At 34.3% G+C, this 16,717-nt stretch overlaps 1 protein-coding gene across 21 annotated transcripts in view; it reads right to left on the bottom strand.

Annotated features, from left to right (window-relative positions):
• The window catches only part of RIMS1 (regulating synaptic membrane exocytosis 1), a 305,897-nt gene that overhangs the window by 93,676 nt on the left and 195,504 nt on the right, over nucleotides 1–16,717 (bottom strand). For 8 of the 21 annotated variants that reach the window (XM_054280426.1, XM_054280432.1, XM_054280421.1 and 5 more), the window contains 4 exons: nucleotides 12,159–12,318; nucleotides 11,542–11,667; nucleotides 7,500–7,562; nucleotides 3,234–3,323 (listed from right to left, as the gene is read on the bottom strand). In XM_054280426.1, the coding sequence (XP_054136401.1) occupies nucleotides 3,234–3,323; nucleotides 7,500–7,562; nucleotides 11,542–11,667; nucleotides 12,159–12,318 (439 nt within the window). The remainder of the gene's footprint in view (nucleotides 1–3,233; nucleotides 3,324–7,499; nucleotides 7,563–11,541; nucleotides 11,668–12,158; nucleotides 12,319–16,717) is intronic. The other 13 variants (XM_054280433.1, XM_054280422.1, XM_054280430.1 and 10 more) reach the window with 3 other exon arrangements.

Below are 16,717 nucleotides of genomic sequence, written 5' to 3' on the forward strand. Positions count from 1 at the left end.
TAAAGATGCTTACAGATCATCAAAGGAACTTCAACCACAGAAACATTTTGGAAAAAAAAACAAATTAACAAAACAGCTTGGAATAAATAGAGGGTAGATGGTGGGGAGAGGAAAAAAAAGGCGGGTATGGTGCAACTGCATAGAGGTATTAGTAGGGGAGCAATATTTCTGAATGTCCTAGAGTGTACTGTGCAAAAGAGAAGTAAATTAAGAATTAAACTCTGTACAAAATCAGTACATTTAACAAAAAAAAATTAGCATGCCTGTGTCAAGGCGAGGTCAGTTTGCCAATCAAGTTTTATGGACTTGGTCAAATGATGGAACTTATAGGAGGAGAAAAGTTCTATTGCTGTTTTTTTGGTTCTGCTATACTGAAACTAACTAGACTTTCATATCACATATTTGTATATAGAGCTTAAAGTAGTTTTCTGCTGGTATAAGCAAGTCAATAGAATGACTTTTACCAGCAAAGCAGTGTCTTAAAAACCAGTAACTACTCTGACCATTCCAAATGAATGATATTGTATAAAGTTCAAGGATCAAAACTGTTTCCAGCAAATCAGTGACAAAGAGGGCTCCACTGTCCATCTGTTATAACACTACCATTTTGTTAAAATGTGGTTTATTTTAGCTCTTTTTCTCAAATATAATCTAATTCATACCCTCTGAGTCAAAAGGCGAGGGGGAATAAGTAGAATTTTCCATAGGTAAATATGTTCCTAATTTTGTTAAATATACAAAGGTGTATTGAGAAGTCTGTATTTAGAGGCATAAAATTCTAGACTTTCAAATAATACCTGCAATGCTGTCATTCCAGGAGAGGAGAAGGGAGAAGAAACAACATGAAAACAACTAACATCTTCAACATGAGTCTCTCAAATATACTGATAAAGGGCTGTAGATTGGACTTCATAAAACCTTAGAGTGCTTCTCTTTGATGGATCAATTCTAGACCTGATAAGTGTCTCATCTCCTCTAAGTCTCCAGTAATGAAACAACCTTTTCAATGCTGTCTATTACATTGTAATTTTTATTTTGTTTAGTGTTTCACTACAATTACTTTCAAAAGATATTTCCTACTGCTTAAGGTGAACTTGTCTTACTGTATTTTTAATCTTTTGTTCTCATCTTGTCCACCACAGAACCAAAATGCTTTCTACAGACCCTGAACTTAATTCTGTGTTCTTCAGACTAAAGACTCCTCTATCATCACATGCAACTGAGGACTAACTTCATGTTCAAGTGTAAGCAAATTCCACATTGAACAGAGGAGAATTAAATCATCGAAAATTTATGTTCCCCAAAACAAAAATATTAATTTGGTGGGGTTTATATATTAAATATAACATCCTCCTCCAAAATTTGGGTTGCATAAGAAAATCTTCTATGTCACAAGAAAGGAAAAAAAAAATCCTCTGCCAAAGCCACACGTACCTTATTATTTTCAATGAAATTATCAAGAAAAAATTGAGTATCAATTTCCTTAACAAGAACTTTTCTGCTCTATGAAGGATACCAAGTCAAAATCTCCTATTTAGGACTTCTAAAAGCTAAGAAAAACTTTCACAGTGATGGGCAGTTTTTTCTGGATCAGACCCACTGATGATTTGGCAAAATCACATGTTTAGTAGCAAGAGAGGCCACTAATACAGACTAAACACTTTTCTTTATATACATCCTTCTGCTCATGCAAAATGATGCAGATTCTGCACAGTGCCCAGCGGACAGAGGTGGACATGAATTCTAAAGGCATAGTAGAACCACTTCACATCAGGACAGATGTAGTTTTGAGTATACAGTTTATAATTACCAGTCAGTGTTTCATTGAATATTCAACTTGATGGGTGGCAGAACACACTGCTCACATTTATATGTAGTTACATTAGGTAACTGCTTGTAGATGAAGGCAGCTGTATGTATGTACACACTCAGTAATTAATTTGATGCTACAATATTTTTAAAAAATATCTAGAAAAATATCTGTATTTCATTCTGAGTGGCTCTATATCAGCTGTTTTTAAAATTTTTTTTTTTTAACAACCAGGTTCATATTATCTGTAATGTCTTGAGCTCAGACTTAAAAAGGAATAAACTACTGTAGATCCATCAGGGATACCTCAGCAGAACATTAGTCCCTTCTCTGCAACAAGAGCGTAACTTTAGAAAAAGCAAAGTTCCAACCAAGGAGCAGCAGGAAGTGGGGAGAAAGGAAAGGGAGATTTTAAACAAAAAACTCTGTTAAAACCCTATCTTAAAGAGGAAAGTGCTTTCTTAGTGCCTTTTTCATGCATCCTGCCCCACAATAAAGAAACTAACACAACTGTTACAACCAACACACTGTGTATTGACTAATAAAAGCATTATTAACTTCCATACTAGTTAAACACGTACTGGACAGACTAAAACATAATTCTGTCCTATTCCCACGCAAAGGGAGCTTATTATTGCACTTAATGAGCCTAAAGTCTCACTCTAAAGTGGTATAATTCCTAGCCAAAAACATGAGTAGTGATGCAAAGTTCTCTTGTGGAATCACCTTTTTAACACCAGTTGTATGTGATTCACCTAAAATTTTGAATCAAGCTATTGTAATTGTAGAAGTACAGAAAGCATCCATAACATGCCTGCACAATGTACATGACACAATAATATTTCATTTAAATTGCAAACATGTCTTAAGACTCATGTGAATCTCAATATTATATCAGAGCAAAAAAACCTTAATGCAGTTATCCACCTTGCAAAAGCAGATGCAGCAGGTTAAAGAAAGCAATGATGTTATGCTGTTCTGTAAGAAATATATCAGTATTGATACAGTTCTGGTTTGAAATGTGAAAGTTTTGTTGTATTTTCTAATTTATGCCACCGCTTTATTAGCAGTCCACAGAAAAAGCAAGAAACAGATGTAATGCTTTTTAGCAAATGATGATGAAGAATCACAACCAAGTGGTAGTTTCAAAATACTTAACACTGCAATGCTATTATCAGCATACTGAGGACTTTTGTAAACAATGAACATCAGCTTGAACTAAGACAAAGGAAGTAGCTGGAAGCGGTCATAAACTCCAACACACAATTTACATGACATACATGAATACAGGAGCAAAAATGTCTACAAATACCAAAGCAGACAAGAAATGTACAAGAATGTGGAATAGTCATATGAAGAAAAACAAAACTTATAAAGATCACCAGCACAGATGACAAGAAATTCATAAGTTTTTATTTTATACCTTTCTCGTTCTGGTGAATGCAAACTAGTATCTGGTCTCAAGCAGTTGGTACTAGCACTCCTAGCCCTGTCAAGGGAGGGCTGCAGTTCACTAGTGCCAGTGCATTGCATCCAATGGTAGAAGAGAAAGAAAAAGAAAACAAAGAAAGGAATACAATGTTAGATATTAACTCATAAAATAATGCTCTCTTTACAGAAAATGTAGAATCACAATGATTTAATTAAGGAAAACGTAAAAGGGTTGACTGGATGATAGTGTCAAGAGTTGTTTAGAAAATAAAAAGCAAACAAAAGGCTGCGAGAATTTTTTTGCAAATATCATTGAAATGTTTAAAACTGAATGAGACAGAACAGCATCCACTTGTGAGAAAAGTGGAATGAGAAATACCAAACAATAAAGTTATATCCTTATTAACAGCAATAAGTTTTAAGCCAACATAAAATAATGTGATCCACTATATGTCATGTGAAATCCCTTTACAGTGAAGCTCATTTATTCTGCAAAATCCATATTAGATACCAAACAAGTGGGGGGATTAATCCTCAGTGTCTTACCTAACCAGCAGATCATCTCCAAATTTCGATATTCGTAAATTAAGGCAATCATGAAGGAGTGAAATATCCTGTCTAATCACGGGTTTGGTCTTAGCACATGCAGGAAGAGTTGAGCTTTGTAAATTAAAATTATTTAAACAAAATGAAAATAAATTTAACATGTAACAGAAATCTCATACATAAACAAAAGAATGTAACAGAGAAAAAACATGCAACATATAATTTTAACAGAGAATACAACTCCAACTAATACAGAATAGTTTGTTTTAGGGTTTTTTTGTAACATAGGTATTAATTTAAATAACTAGATGAAGTTATTTTAGGATTTTATCCCTTATCTCTCAGTCACAAAAATGTATGAAACATTTTGTTATTTTTTTCTTTAACAAGGGAAGTCTACTTATTTTTTTTAAAAGAAGGTAACTACTTAAAGGGGACTCTAAACACTTCTTACCTGTATAGGTTCCAATGAGTACCATTTTCTAGCAAAGGCATCTTGGGTGGTAATGTTTTACAATGCCTAACAGAACTTCTGGAATGTGGTGGGTCAGAAAAGAACAAAGGACAACACAAAAAAATGCCGGAAATAAAAAGACAGGTAAAGGCAAGCCAAGACTGACCAGAACATAAAATAAATGCATAATATTCTATTATATTGTTTAGCTGTAGGAATAGATATCTCATCTATGTTTTTCTCAAGTACTGTGACAGCTATCTGGAGGGAAAAATTTTGTATTAACCCTTTTCTTAATAAAGTGCAAGAAATTATGCCAATGCTAGTACAGCTCAGATGTTTTCTTGAAATGGAAGTAATATATATTCCATTTATAGATACTTTAAATTAAAATGTGCAGACTGTTTTAAGTTTATATTAAATTACTCTTTATTTCTCTTAGTGATGCCTTACTTAGACCTGCAGAAATTTTTACCTCTCCAGTAGCTAAGCATGAAAGTCTCACTAAAACAGGGATATAGAGCATCAAAAATTCAATTACAGATGTATTAGCAGCTGGATTTTTTGAATGTGGAAGTCTTTTGAAAGTGATGTATCAGATTCAAAATCCACCAGTAATTAAATGTTATTAATTATAAGCTAATTTAAAAACTTAGAAGTATTACATCAGCCAGCACAGCAGCACTAAGGTGACAAATGACAACTGTCTAATATCATCATAGATTTCAGAGAAGGAAATGTTTATTTTATCAGCCAGCTCTCCCCACTGAACAAGAGAGAAATTTAAAGGCAGAGAGCAGCTGCTGAATGGCAATTATGGCCATTTAATGGCTAAGGGTTAGTAACAACTTTCTAACAATTTCCACACACCCTACAAGGGCACAGCTGTGGAACTACTGGGAGAAGAACCAGCAGGCTTGAGGATTTTGCAGCAGTCTGTCCTGACAGGACATTTCATTCCTGTTAAGCCTTGGGCCAAAGCACAGCAGGATCAACATTAGAAACCTGGCTGTGTCACAGACAGATGAAACAACTCTCTGCCTGGAAACATCAGTGTTTGTAAAACCCTAAAGGATTTAACAGAGGAGCTTTGACCCTCCTTGTATGGGTTTGGTGGCCACCACTGGTGAATTCTCTATCAGAGGTCACTGTAAAATGGCACAGGAGGAAAAAAGGAATGGCTGTCACCAATCCTGGCTTATGGGCAGATATTACCAATCAAACGAGGGGTGATCTAAGACATGGAATATGGCAACCCATGATCTATAGCATAGGTAGACAGCTTTCCACCATTTCTATTAGTTAATAATTGCATACAGAGCAACAGGATGGATAGCTAGGACTAGTATTTCAAACTGGTATTACATTAAACTCACCATACATATTAACTCTGTAGCTTAGACTACCTAATTTCTTTCATTTAACATGAACCCATTAACATTTCTTTCCCATTTTAAGCTGAAGCTGTCTCAAGGACTAATTAAACCATTGTTCAGAAAGCTGCCTAGAAAACAAGAATAAAGCCTTATAAAATTTCTAACATGAATAAATGTCAGGTCACTAGAAATAACAAAGGAAAGAAGATGGCATAGAACAAATTTTTGCTGAAACTGTTTTCAAAATTATTCTTTCAAGAACATATATTGCCAGTTTATTTGGAATTGGGGTGTATAAGCCTCAGAGGTAAATTTAGAAGAATTAATCTATTGTCATCTATCGCTTTTATATTCATCTTCAATACATTATTACAAGTATCACCCTCGTTTATAGTATACCACTACCATTACTTTTAAAGGGTGATTTTTTGTGATTATTTGATCACAAAAACACTGTAGTAATAAATGGAATAAAGAAAAAGGCAAGGAAGTGCTATAGGCTCTGAATTCAGTGTAGCTATTACCTAACTCTAATTGCTGTCCTTGCAAAAAGGACACAACTTAGAAAAAATTGTGCAGAACTTTTTGCTGTGACCAGACTGGTTTAGTAGATTTGTAAAACTATTTGAAAGCTAATGGCTGGGCAAAGACATAAAATAACAAGAAGTCAAATAAATGTTAAAATTAAAATCTTGATGAAAAAGTCTTTTTAGCTGAAATACAAGAATGAGAATATTTCTACTGATAACAAAAACTTAACGGCTTCACTGATGCAGATTTTTTTGAAAGCTTACATATTTATTTACTATTTTTATACTACTCTGCTTTATAACAAAACCCTATCACAGCATCTTCAATACTGCTTCAAATTTGATAATGAAAATTAAAGCAAGCCAAGACATTTAAAAAAAATAAACAGTACTTTGTAAGAGAAAATCCTAAATCAAATAAAAGAATAATAGCACTAGACAACATAGTTTAACATTTGGTGATTTTAAACATTTAGCACTGACACAAAACTCTCATCAACTTCCTGATCCTGAAGGGACAAAGGATAACCACCTGATTGCGTTAATTAAATGGTTAACTACTTTAACTTCAACTTACATTTTTATTTATAGTAAATGAAAGATGTTCTACACAATGTCATGGATTTTTAACACAGTTAACAGACATGGTGGTAAAAAAGGTGGGGGAGCAGACTTTGATTTTTTAGATAAAGATATTTCAGTCCTGTTTAGTTTCACAACTCTGGAAAGTGGTAAAACAGGGAGCTCCTAGCTTTGAAACAAGAGATTATAGAAGACTGAAGATGGGCCCAAACTACAAAGTTTACATGTGGATCCAATTTATAGAACAATTTTTAGATGCAAAAACAAGTGATACAAAACCCCTCAAATCTGGGACTCCAGTAAGCCCTTGTACATCAGGATTTATTCCTCTGCAAGTGACTAAATCAGCATGAGATCAAGTGTCACAACAAGCAAAGATTGTTTGATTGTGCATAGCTGTTATATAAACATAAAAATGCAAACAAAAGAAAAAAAAAACAACTAAGAAACCAATGTTTGAAATTATTACAATGCTCATGCATTGGGAGATCAGGACTTTTGTGACTAGACAGAAAATCTACCAGAAAACACAACTGCAAAACCAAAGTTTCTTCAACTCCTTTAGTCCTTACTACTGAGATTCAAAAACAGATACACACATCTGAACCTAAATTAAAACAAACAAAAAAGAACGACTGACATCTGGATCACAATGTCCTTGGAAGTTCTTTATGTACTGGGACTGAATACCACCATGGAGAAAACGTTGGGCACACAAAGTGGGCAGAACTAAGCAGGTGTGTTTGAGATTCCCACACTCCTGTATTTACCTGATGGTGTGTAGGCACTCTGCACTTCTTCCTCGCTTTGCTCTGGGCAGCATAAGAAGCTCACTGCACAGACAGGATGGGTGGTGAGTGAAACAGATATAGTTATGAAGCATTAGATGACATGGGTTATGCCAATGATAAGCAAATGAAAACATCAAAAGAAATGAGAAGCATTCACCCAGATAGATAGTCTGATAAGACTGCATGTCTCAAAATATATGAGTTCAAAAATGCATGTAATAACTACATTTTCAACAAGTTCATTTTAGTGTGGCACCTCCCTCTGTGATATTTTTCGTTTAACTTCAGATTTACTTTTTCACAGCTCTTCATGATGAAACAAATAACATAAAATGGCTACAGTTTTCTAATAACCTCCTGTCTCATGAACTAATTAATGGAGAACTGCTTTAGGAAAAAAAAGAAAGATGTCTGTTGTTTGCTTTGTGTTGGGTTTTGTGGCTTCCTAAGCTACAAAATCATACAGGTAAAAGCAGTGAAGGTTTGATAATGATTTAATGCAGGTTGGTTTATGGGAAGAATAACCATTCACTCTTTAGGGAAAATCAAAAATATATGTTCATTTGAAATATGGTGTTTGGCCAAACAGAAATTCTGACTGATAGCTCCTAAAAGGTTTTTGTAATGATAATCCTAAAGAAACAAATAAAAAAACTAATCAGCCATCAGACTTGTGGTTTCTTATTCTCTCAAACTGAGGAAAATCAGCCATCTATTCTACTTTAATTATATTGTAAGCAAACACATACTATAGCCAGCAAGATGGTAAAATTAATGCATATTTAAGCCTATGGTAAATATGACTATGATATGAAATATCCCTTGAATAAGCCTGTAGTTTTATGCACTTCAACACAATCAGAAAGAGCAAGCTTCAAAACTCCTATCATTGTAAATATGAAAATAAAGGTAAGCTTCATGGAAACATGCTAATTTTAAAAGAAGCAGGGAATCCCATGAAGTACTATGGCAAAAAAAAAAAAAAAGAGAGAAAATATTACAAGACAGATAAAGTAGCAGTTGTTCAATGTGTTTCATACTTCATGTCATTATAAAATGATGCATTTCATTGATACACTATAGGCATTATTTACCTAAAATTCTAAACATGGCAGACTGAAATAATGGCTTGTGAGTCATGTAAGACTTAATTACATCTGGAGCTGCCAGCTTGATGTAACAACACGAACTAGAGTTGAACTGAATCTTTAAATTTTCTTTCTAAGCCAAATTTCTATTCATAAGATCAGACAGAATTTATATGCATCTTTCCACATTGCAAACTATGGATTTTAGGAAAAAAGTCACTATTTTCTTTAGAGTTGCAAAGTAGATGCAAAGTCCACATTAAATCATAGAGTACTTTGTTAATATTTACATTTCGTAAGCCAAAGAGTATCTATGGTAATTGGCCCAAAGCAAACACTGATAAAAAAGTCATCCTGAAAAGTGATATAAAATAACAAATTCACCATGGAATTTTCTAGTTTAAAAAAAAGCAAAAGAATCCATCAAGAAGATTACCAATATTGTGAGACTATGCAGTTCTCTGATAAATTAAGTCTGTTTTGGAAGACATTTAAAGTAGAGATTAATATTCACAAATAAATGTTTTCTATACTCATAATTGAGATATTTTACTTAGGAATAAAAGAAACACAAAAAAAGAGTGCCATGCTTTTGAAAATTGGACAATGGTTTCCTAATAAAAGGCTTTTCCTAACAGTTTATATATATTCATATATATATATATGTATGTATATATGTATATAAATATATATAACACTGTTGAAGTGGACAAATAAGTTCCACTGGAAACTTATTGCAACAGATGCTTCTGTAAGAGAGTGGTAGTACCTATTTTCACAAAGACCTATATTATGATTTAATATTGATTTTGAACCATTAATAGATAATTGAGAAAACTTTTGAAACTAATCAGCCGCTGCAATCTCTGGCATGCAATTATTGGGTAGTTCCTCAGCTTTCAAGCCAAGTTTACATTAGATATCTATGTGAATGTACTTGTTTAGGTGAAGGGTTCAGTAAATGCACAACACAATATCTACACTACTCTTGATACTAATCCATAATATTTAATGAAGTTGGGTTTTTTAATTCTTGGATGTGACAGAGGATCTTTCTTAACAAAACCTGGTTTGGATCTTTCATATGATGCTATTCTTTTGTACTGAAAGCTGGCAAAAACCAGCCAGAACTAAACAGACTTCACAACTGATCAAATCTGGAGGAAAAGATGAAAAGGAAAATGGGGAAAAGGAGACCACTGCAGACAAGATTATTACTCAAGAACACAAGTACATGGACCCATCTTTAAATCTTGAAAATCAGCAATGTACATCCTTCATGTCTGAGCTTTAAACTTCCAAAAAAGTTTTGTGAACACTGAAAAGAATTGAAGACTCTGAACAAATCCAGCAGCCCATTGCTCATCCCCAGGAAAGGCTCAGGGTAAACCCAATTCCTCTCCAACCATAATCCATGGATATATCACCAGTTATATCCAGGTTTGAGACTTTACTAAAAGAGAAATTTCTAGACAGCTAACTGTCTGTATTTATACTGACAAAAGCTACTTTTTAAAACCTTTTTCTCTTCAAATCTGATTAATAACAAATCAATTCAATAAATATCTTCAGAAATCTTTTTAATATATCACTGCCCCCCCCAAAAAAAACAGAAAAAATCTGCAACAAGTGGACATTACTTGAATTAGCCTAACTATAAATCTGACTACTATACTTAAAAACAATTTTAATTCACCTCTGAAAGAAAATTCAGTGCAAAAATCCAACTCAGTCAATTTTGTACACACTTCTTGCCTATTTGAATTTTTAAATGCACCATATTACTCAATAGTTCCCACACTTATGTTACCATACTACAAAGGTAAAACAGGCAAGATCATATGCAAAACTGAATTAGCTGAACTGCAAGAGTCAACTGTTATTCAGTCTTTGTGTTGCTTAAAATCTGGCCAAAGATTTCCAGAGATTTTTATGGTTTAATGTTTACGTCTTTTCATATCACTCCAAAATGTATGTTCCATATGGAATTTACTGGATTATAGGGAAAGATTCTCTTACACTTAGTTCTAAAAGCAGTTACTTACTGCCAAGAAAAAAAAAAATCCAAGACATTACTATGACAATTGATCCTATCTGAATGGTAAGTTTCCTACTGAAGTCTAGCTATATGATTTTTTGAAGTAAACAACATTCCATAAAGATTGATAGTCTATGTGACTGTCATCATTATTTTTCACAACTGCTGAGCTGAAATACCTTTCTAAGCTTTTTCTGCAGGTAAAAACTAAAAAGAAATTCTAATTTCTTCCATTTTATCGGAATACAGACACCTGAAAACAGTGCCTACGAGGGGAGGCCGAGCGTTCTTTGAGTGTAGCCCCTCCATGACAGGGAGAGATGTGTTTGTGTCACACATCTAAGACTGGAAATTTCTGCACCCTACAACTAGTACTGCACCTATCCTTACTATGCCTGGGTAATGTACAAAGTTCACCAGAATGTTACATAAGATGCTGGGAGACTGTACCCATAGGTATCCAAAATTTATAAGCACATGAACTCAAATTAGCATGCCTCCAACTCCCAGCTAGGAGGAATTAATGTCTGGCATTTTGCTGGTAAATTTACCAGCACAACTGGTAAATTCTGGTATTACAGGAAGGCCTAGAGCATACATGAAGATGCATGGCTTTCTAGCAAAAATCTCTGGGCTTCATTTGGGAAAAAGCAGTAGAATATCTAGGAAAGACAGACAAGAATCATTTGCCTAGATACCTGCAATTACTGTCAACTCAGTACACAGTTTTACCAAAAAAAAAGGTAGACAATTTAACAGTGGCACTAGATCTATCAATTAGGATGAATTCTCTCCCTTCCCCATTGCTATTAGTCACATTTCTAATGAAAACTTGAAAATTAGGCAAACTGACAACATTTCTAAACTTTTGTCCACGTTCAGGCTGACAATGTACCTTTCTTGATCAGACAAATACTGACTATCCATCTCTCTGGATCTGTAATCAACTGGAGTTCTGGAGGCATCATGGTGTCTAGTTGGAGAACGTGATCTTCTCATCTGATGAATTTCATCTAAACTCCTGAAAAGCAGAAGTATGTATGATGATCTTGTTTTCTCATTAATAACAATGTATCACAGTACAAGTTGGTTGAAGGAATTCTTTAATTATAAATTATTAATCCATGATTTCTGTAAGAATGCCACTAAAAATTATGCAATTTATACATGCCACTATTATCCTACAAATATTCTTAAGTAGCTTCATACAAGATTCTGCCACTGACTGAAAAAATTTCCAAAACTTATGTATTAGTTATGGTACACAGATGATGAATCACAGAGAAAATATAAGTAAAAAGAGGTAAGTCTTACAAAGTTATGATTCACCCCATGAGTGCTCTTGAGTGAATAACGAAAGCATATATCAAGTTCAAATACTGCACTAATAAATTAAGATAGAAAAAACAAGTTTTAAAATTGTGAAAAATTCCTGAACAAGAGAAAAGTTAACAATGACACAAACAATTATACAAACACAAAAGCACACTGAGTTTCACTGGAGGCGCCTACCTCTGTAATGGCACATTTGGTAAACGTGAACGGGGCCTGCCCTGATCGTCACCACGGTGAGGAGACACGGAACGTGAACGATGATGAGTTGTTGTTCTCTGCTGCTCTGGCACAGTTAGCGTTGTGGATTTACCTTCTCTAGTACTAGACCTATAACCTACTGGCAAGAGGGTAACAAAAGGCAATTAGAGACTAAAAGTCTGGCTTTAGAAAGAATTCAGGTGACTAGACTTCCAGGAGCACATACCCAAACGCTTACACAACTTTCATCACTCAGCTGTTGTACATCCCGATATATCATGCAGAATAAATCACTAGCATTACCTTTAAATGTCTACATGTACAGAGACTGAAAAAATGAGACATCTTGATGTACTGAAGGATGTGGAGCAGTTTTCTTACTTGGGTAAGAATATTCTGGGTATTTTGTGTATATAAAAAAATATTTGAAAGGAACGTAAACAGTGCGGGTTTACCTCATCTAAAAAATTGTTAGAAGTAGTTACTTACTGCCAAGAAAAAAAAAATCAAACACATGACTATGACAATTGATCTTATCTGAATGGCAAGCTTGGTATTATAGTCTAGCTATATAATTTTTTAAAATAAACAACATCCCATAAAGATTGATAATCTATGTGACTGTCAATGCCTACAACAGCATTGACTCACGCAGGGCTGCTCATATATAAAGCATCTTTCTGCCTCTTATTTCAGTTAGAGATATTCTCCTAATGAACTTGGCCAAAGCCACCTACTTAAAAAAACTAACAGGATTTAGAGCATATTGTACTGAATATTGGGTGTTGCATACTGTGCAGAATATTTTTTTTCCAAATATTGTGATTAAGCAGAAAAATTTCTCACAGTATTTTTAAATAGGATTTAAAAAAACCCCAGTGGAATGTTAGCACATTTTCAATATTTCAACATTGTTGTGACTTTTTCTATGTAGCACACTCTTTGCCTTGTTATACATTTTGACTCCCATCCTAAAACAGACAATGAAGCTTAGTAAGATAACAACTTTCAAAAGGTACCTGTTAATTTTCCAAAAGAACCTAAGGAGATCTGCTCAGACTTCACTTGCTCATTTCTAGATGTTTAAATGAGATTACAAGAATCCCGTGACAGAAAATCCCTTAATGATACAGAAAGTCATCCCTTAAATCATCCTTTAATCACTTTACAAATTCTTGCTTAGTTATCCAAATAATAATTTTTCTTCTCTGAATTTGTCTAGAATTGAAGTTACTGTAATGTGTGATTTTGTTCAGCTAAAAAAAAACCAGCTTCTATCAGAAATCCTCTTTTCATGCAGGAAAAGACTATGATTTATCACCCAATTGTCAACTGGAAAAATTTAATAAATTAAATAAATTGCACTTTTTATGGATCTCACTACAGGGTTTTAACTTTGGGGTTTTTTCATATTTTATATGATTTGTATAATTCTTCTACTTCTTCTCTGGTCCTCTACAAAATTACAAACAGTCCCTCTTTTAAAAGTGTGCCCTGTATGCAGAGTCTGCATGAGGCTTGATCAGGCATTCAATGACATTTCATAACGTCTTTAGCTGCAGGTTTGAACCCTGACCACAAACATCAAAGCAGCATTCACACTTTTTTCCCAAAATGTGTAAGAGTTTACCAATGCACCTTAATGGCCTCTAAAAATTGACAACATGCATGAAAATATCTACTGGGGTTTGTCAACCTTTTAACAAAGTAGGACTTCAATGTTCTGCAGGTTTTGGTATGTTGTGCTGCTGGAGTACCTTACCTGCCAAAAAATTGTTTCAGAGTTCTGTAATAAAACTACAAAGAAACATGAGGATCTCCCTGATCTCAGGACAAGGATTGGGTGCAAATTGTGAAGCAAAAGGGGGACACCCCCAGGACTTAAATGGAGATTCATGACCCAGGATTGCTGCAGAAATTGCCTAGGTCTTTTGTGAGAGGAAGAAAATACATAACAAAAGGTGGATGTGTTCCCTTTTCCTGGATAACTAAATATAAGCTGTATTTGCAAAAATATAATTAATTTTCCAAATAAGCTTGTGTTAGAAAAAATCCTGTCCTCTCTATCAGTAGGAAGAGCAGTTTACATGCATTAAACACTAAAACCAAAGAAATCCGAAACATCTTTTCAGTCTTTAAGCAATTCTACTAAAACACATACAACTTAAGTTTAGAAAATTAAATATAGATTTAATTTAAAATATATTTCTAGTCTCCCTAAAAAACTGCACATAGGATTCTCCTGTAGAAGTTTAGTATAGAAAGATGATTTTGTTATATACTTTGCACAGCCAAGCTATCTCAGGAACAACACCTGAAATTTATGCAGTGTGTGCACACAAAGCTCACAGAACAGAGACAGTAATTCATACTTATCCCAAGTATTAATTCAACAATTGTCAAACTGGTCACGTCACACCCATACCTTCAGTGACCATGACAGTGACAGCAACAGTAACATTTCCTCATATCCTCAAATACAAAGGCTCTGTGCTCTTCAGGGTGAGCAGAGAAAAATTTTGCATGGACCAGCATGATAGCAGCAACCAAGCTGATGGTAATTTATGCAGAAGTTTCTCCGCTGCTCATGGGAAACTGTCAGGTGTGACAGGAAATGAATGCAGGATGGATGATGAAAATGGATCTAGCAAATGTTTGATACCAGAATTATATTATTTTTTCTTAAAGACAATACAGACAAGGAAAAGATATTGTGTATTGATATATACAAGGATATACACAAGGAAAAGAAAAGTGTATTGATGTTACGCTGCTGCTACAGGAGGAAGGCAAATACAGTTATACAGGTTACATGTGACAGAAAAATTAACCGCACTGAAGAGTTATCCACAGAATAAACAATGTAAACAATGTATCCCCAGTGGTTAAAAATACCACTGGGGATATTGCCAACTGAATGTCAGCACTTTTTTCGTTTTGTTTTTAATTAAGGAAGTTATTGAAGGCTTGGTTAAATAGATTGGTCTGAAAACATGTTCAGATGTTATAAAAACTTTCACTGACTCTTATGGAGTACTGGGCTGGCCAGTACAATACAGATACAGAGTGACTGGTGTAAGAACAGCTCAGGATCACAAACTTACTTAAGAGACTTGAGCATCTCTCATATATGCAGAGGTTGAGAGACTTTAAAGAATATTTTCTTCGTGTAAACGGATGCCAGCATACCACAAAAACCCTGTCAAAATCATTTTTGTTAAACCCGAGCTTCAAATTGCTTTCAGCTGTTGATATAAACTTTTATGAACATATCTAAGAGCTGATTAAAAAAGGAGATGTATATCACTGCCAGGTACTACTAATGAATGAGGATGATCTAATTACATGAAAGATAAGATTCATTAATTAGTGATATAAAAAGGGAAAAATAATTTTCTTAAAATATTTTGGAATTTGTTAAAATACTACTATTTTTGATGTAACAATCTTCCGCTGACAAGAAGTTATTCTTTGCAGCTGCTGAAACTTCTAGGAAAATAGTTTTTTTTGTAATTACTAAATTCTAATACTACATTTGCCTTAGCAATTGGTAAAACATTTGAAATTATAGTTTTATGAATTTTCAAGGTTAGTTAAATTAGCAAAACTATTTTCCTTCATGTTTTTAGGTTGCATAGAGATGAAGTGAAATTTTGTGGTTTTACATTTTGTAGTCATGTGTTTATTTATTAGAAAATGAGCAATAACCTTTTTGAAAATCTTGAGATATTAAGGGGGCTAAGTAACTTCCTTTTTTTCTCTCAATACTTCGGAAAAAAAGAAAATTAATAACTTTCAGGAAGATTCTGCCTGACTAACCTGATCTTCTATCACAAGATCATTCTCTTACTGGATGGGGGAAAGGCTGGGGATGTTGTTTACTTTAAATTATTAAAATCTTGTACACTGTTTCCCCAGGATTCTCCTGGAGAAGCTGGCAGCCTATAGCTTGGACAAGTTTTAAAAGGGAAATATATTCTTATGTGTCAAGTGTTGTAAACTCAATTTTGATGTTCTTACTTCCCTTGAGAAGGATATCTTAAAACTAGACTAATCTGGTTGAAGCCAATAAAGGCTATTCCAAAATGGGGCATCACCATATTACATTAAAGGGAAATATGGATATTTTCTCTTCCTTCCCACATGCATGCTGTGCAAGAGAATGTGTGAGAAATCTGAAGCAGACAAGAGCTGGGCTGCACTCTGGTGAGAACCATGGTGCTGAAGGGCAGGAGGAGGGCAGGGGTAAAGACCCTGCAGAACAGCAAGCAACATGCATGGAGCTTAGTTTTAACAAAGGAGTTTATTTCATGGAGAAGACACTGCAGTACTCATTCTGTGCAAACGAAGGGAGCAGTCCAAAGGCCTAACAATTTAGCAATGAGGCAAGTTAAGAAGGTTGGACAGGAGGGCAGAAATGAATATATATGAACTTGATCTCCAGCCACATTTGTGAATCTGTGCCTAAGGTTCTCAAACAATTTGACAGACATTGGGACTGGAAACCTTTTCAGGTCTTTTTGCCAAACACATTTTCA

The sequence above is a fragment of the Melozone crissalis genome, unplaced genomic scaffold (genome assembly GCF_028551555.1).
Source record: "Melozone crissalis strain CALT ecotype California unplaced genomic scaffold, PUWL_Pcris_2 ptg000027l_1, whole genome shotgun sequence".
NCBI lineage: Eukaryota > Metazoa > Chordata > Aves > Passeriformes > Passerellidae > Melozone > Melozone crissalis.